Source organism: Alligator sinensis, unplaced genomic scaffold, assembly GCF_000455745.1.
Source record: "Alligator sinensis unplaced genomic scaffold, ASM45574v1 scaffold264_1, whole genome shotgun sequence".
In the NCBI taxonomy this organism is placed as follows: Eukaryota; Metazoa; Chordata; order Crocodylia; family Alligatoridae; genus Alligator; species Alligator sinensis.
Window position 1 is genome coordinate 461,889 of NW_005841831.1, and position 4,545 is coordinate 466,433.

General features: G+C 36.7%; 1 protein-coding gene across 6 annotated transcripts in view; it reads right to left on the reverse strand.

Annotated features, from left to right (window-relative positions):
• Positions 1-4,545, reverse strand: part of MAPK8 (mitogen-activated protein kinase 8) — a 126,531-nt gene that overhangs the window by 29,640 nt on the left and 92,346 nt on the right. For all 6 annotated transcript variants that reach the window (XM_006014762.3, XM_006014764.3, XM_006014763.3 and 3 more), the window contains one exon: positions 3,877-4,042. In XM_006014762.3, the coding sequence (XP_006014824.1) occupies positions 3,877-4,042 (166 nt within the window). The remainder of the gene's footprint in view (positions 1-3,876; positions 4,043-4,545) is intronic.

Sequence of the window (4,545 nt, forward strand, 5' to 3'; positions counted from 1 at the left end):
GTCAGGGCTGAAAACATTATCTCCCCTACTCCCCTCCCCTTCCCTCCCCAACTGGTCCTAAGAGTGGAGCAGCATAACAAAGCCCTTGCCCTCTCTTCACAGTGGTGATTCTGGTCTGGGGAGTGGGTGGCAGCAGCCCCCCACCCCGGCTTTAAATGCCAGCCCTGCTGAGTCCAGCCAAGGCACCAAGAATCAGCAATGCAGGCTGGGATTCCAGAGAAAAGGTGGAGCATCTATCGCTTTGTAAGTGTACAATATTCATTACACCTGACTAACCCTTACCACACTAAACTAGGTTTAACTAGTCTAAACTAGACTAGGTTTAACTACCTGGTGTGCCATTTTTAGACCTATGTTTTGTGAGGGTCTGTACACTGAGCGTTGCTAGCAGACTAAAAAGGATTTTCTTGATACAAATGTAATGCTTTTAAACACCATTTGATACTTAATAGGTGAAATAGAATCTGACCCTATCTGTTCTCATGCAAGAGTTTTCTTGAAGTCACAAGGATGAATTTGTATTACCATGATTAGGTCTAGGAATAGAATTTCAGTGAACTATAAAACAGTAAGTTTTAAGTGAAAACACTTGCATAATAAAAGCACATGAAATAGTACTGAGATAGTTAAACAACAGTAAGTAAATAATATTGCATTTTCTTAAGAAAAAATAAATAGTTTCCTCATTCCTAAGAGTTCCTCTAAAACACTGCCTAAATCATCTGAACAAAATACTAATTTTCCAACCTAAATGTTTAAATCAAGGGCCTTGTTCATTTAAAACAAGCACACAAAAATCCTTTGTTGCTTTTAAGTCAGAGGTCTTAACTTCATGAGTTAGAGCATGGAAGTCATGACTACATTTAAGGTTGTGGTAATTTTTCTGTATAAATTGTTTACAAATATTTAATTCTTTTTTTTGGAAGGGACCAATTCTGATGTGGCATTTAATAGTTTAATGATAATTTTAAATTGTGGTCTTTTTTTCCTGCAAATAAGCCCTGTGCCCTCATCCAGAGAAATGTACCTTAAATGTTCTTTAGATAGTCTGCAATCAGTGCTTAAAAAAAATCAATTTTGTATAGAGTGGTGGGAATAATAGGAAAATACAAGCCTCAAGTACTCTTCTTCATACGTAAGACAGCTCATACATAAAAAAGCTCAAGTGACTTAACAATAACTCCTCCACTCAGCCTTGAAAAACTCTACAAGTTTGATTTAAAAAAGCACTGTCTTTGAAAAAGTTTTATTTCATCTTGTTTCAAATTCTTTTCCCTGTATTTAATTCGAAACTTTGGGGGTTTGCAAGCTTTGATTTTTAGTAACTGTTAAGACCCTTTCAGTATATCAAGAGACTTTCAGGCAATAATGCCCAAACTAGCATATGTCCATGGAACCTGAACAGGTAGGCAAAATAATCTAACAAAAATTCTGGATAATTGTGAGAAGGTCTTCCTCATGTCACAGAGTCATTATGGACAACAAAACGACTAAATGCAAATTAGCTGCAGAGGATTTGTCCCGATTGCTCAGTTACTCTACTGGCAGCATGGCCCAGTTTAAGTAGTCTGAACTGCCTGTAATTTTCATCACCGTAATTAGATGGTCTTGTTGAACCAGGTCTCTCTTGGTCTGCTACCTGGTCCCATGTAAACTAGTATAGTCTGTACCATAATTGGGTTGTTGGTGACTAAACTGGCACCACCACTTGGGCTAGCCTGACTAAAAACAAGATCTATTAAAGGACAGATGGGTTTCCTGCGAGCCAATGGTCATCCATACCTGGAGAGGAGATGGGTGCCACCAGGTCACTTTGCCCTAAGAATCATCAACAAAGCAAAGCAAAGCAACTCAACTAAATTCATGTGGAGTGGAGGAGGGTCATTATAGTATCTAAGGTGCCTTAACAGTAACTAAACATCTTTAGCAAAAACCAACTTGTCCTGCTTAATTTATATAAAGGTGCATTTAATTAAGAATACATTAAGTAATCATTTATTAGTATATTACAAATAGAGTAAAATCTGGTTTAGTAGTTGCAAATAGTGGGTCACACCTTCACAGATGAGCTTAGTGCTGAATTTCATGAAAACTATGCTGATTCTGCAGTAAAAAATTACACTTTTCTAACTCAAGACATGTTTTTGTTTTTTTAAAAGAGGGAAATATGACCTGAATAAATCCATATCTGAAAACTTGTGAAAGTACTAATGTATCAATTCTTTTAAGACACTGCTATTATCCATCCATTATCCATTAGATTTATACCATAATGAAGAATTTATGATGTATGCTAGAAAGTGGTAGGAGGAAATCAGGTAAGTCAACCTGGATATCAAGTTCACTAGGAAAGTCAGAGCAAACACTAAAATATACTTATCCCATTTTATTTTGGCAATAAAAATAAATAGTTTTTTCCATATCACTTTGTAAGAAGAAACTTTGAAGGACTTTGAAGAAACATGCCTCCCTATCCAGAATAACAATCTAGGGAGGAAAAGATGTATCTGCAGTTTTGAAAAAAATCATTTGCTCACTTACCCAAGGTATTTTTGTCACAGGGAAGGCAAGGCAAGTAGATTTTGCTGCTGGGCTTGTGATTGCCAAACCGGTTTTGTAAGTCTATATTATCCCTATTTAATCAGGGGATTAAGATTTAATGAGACTTTCCCCAACATGACATAGCCTGTATGATACAAGTTTCCACAAACCCTAAAACAGGTTTGACTCCCACTTGTTACAATTACTCTAGGAGCCTTAGCACAGATAATCAGTATCAAGGGGTGAGTCTACAACGTGCTACAGTGATGTAGTGTCCGTGGGCAAAAACTGTTATGCTGCCACTACATTGCTATGGCAATACGCTCCATCAGTTTAGGAAGTAGTACTAAATGATGGCGCAGTAACAGAGGTGCCATAGGGGCACGTGTGGATGCGCCCAAGGAGGTGCTAATCAATACAGTGTTTAAAATGCCTGCAGATGGTCACCATTGCACAGGATGGTGCCAAACCATGAAGCTGTACTGGTGGCACCAAGGAAAGAACTGAGAACAGAGCACTGGTATTTCAGGAATAACAGCAGCACTACAGAGACTGTAAGTGCTACAAGAAAAAAAGATACTGTACATTCCAAGTGTTCTTTGAATGCATAATTTCCCCTTAAACACTTACCCCTCCTGTTTTCTTTTATAATATACTGAAAGAAGTAGGACCAGAGGATAAGTCTAAAATGATAAAAATGCCTGAAAAGGAGAAGAATGGAGCAAACAATACCCTTCCCCATGAACCTTCCTTGGATTTTCTGAACCAGTATCTTTTAGGGTCCCCCAGAGTACCTTAATAGCATTCCTGATACTCTGCATTACTGTGGCAGCTGCATTAGGAATTTATTTAAGTGCAAATCCATGAACAGGTGGTTTGCTAAGTGATACAAAAAGTGGGTGTCCTCAACTTATACAAACTCTTTCAATCTGTATCTTTCCAAACTATGAATATATTCCAAGGTAACATAATGACTCAAGTTTAATTTAGGAAAACACATTTATTTGCACATGAGAGGGACTAGGGGTGAATTCATGCCAAAGTGTTTCTCAGATTAAGACACACAAATTATCAAGGAAGTGGATTTCTCACTTTTCACTGGTAAAATAAACCATCATTCCAAGTCAATTATTTAATTTTTAAACAAACAAGGCCCCCAATTTCTTTTTAATATGTAACACAAACATTTCTAATAGAATTGGTTTGATATTGCATGTTTTGGTCACAGCACTACCTTAAAGAAGTTTCTACAGCTTGGAACACGTTAACATGTAAAATGTAGCATGCCAAACAAAAAATAAAGCTATGTCAAAGAAAGACTATATATTTGCTGACCGTTTTCTTTGTATCCCATCCCTAGGATGACTTCTGGCGCTCTGTAGTAACGAGTCACTACATAAGGCGTCATCATAAAACTAGTTCCTGCGGTTCTGGCCAGTCCAAAGTCAAGAATCTTCAAAGTGCAGTCTGATTTTACTACTATATTACTGGGCTTTAAATCCTTAAAAAGAAACATCATATATGCACATGACTGCCGAGACAAGCACAAAACACTCTGCAGTTCGTATTTAAAAAAGGGAATGCTGCTGTCATGAAAACCCATAAACAAGTGGGACTTTTTTTTTAATTTTAAAGTTTCTGTTATTTCTCTCTTGCATGAATTAATTTATACATCTTCAACAAGCTACTGAATTAAGCTTCTCTTGTTACTCTTTAATAACTTATGTAACAATTGAGGTGGAAGTACAACACACTTAATGTTACCGGATATATTAGAAATGTTTCAAATAAGTTTGGGTTAGTGTAAATGCTAGCACAGATAAGGACTGAAAATTACTCAAAGCAGCTACAGTAAAAATGTTACCATGGGAAAGAAAGGCAATATATTATATAATTAATTCCATAAAGATTCTTCTAAATTAATGCAAACCCAATGAGTACAAAAAGACAATGGGAACTGTGTTAGTAAAGGTTGCATTACCTCTTTTGATTTGATGTTCAGCA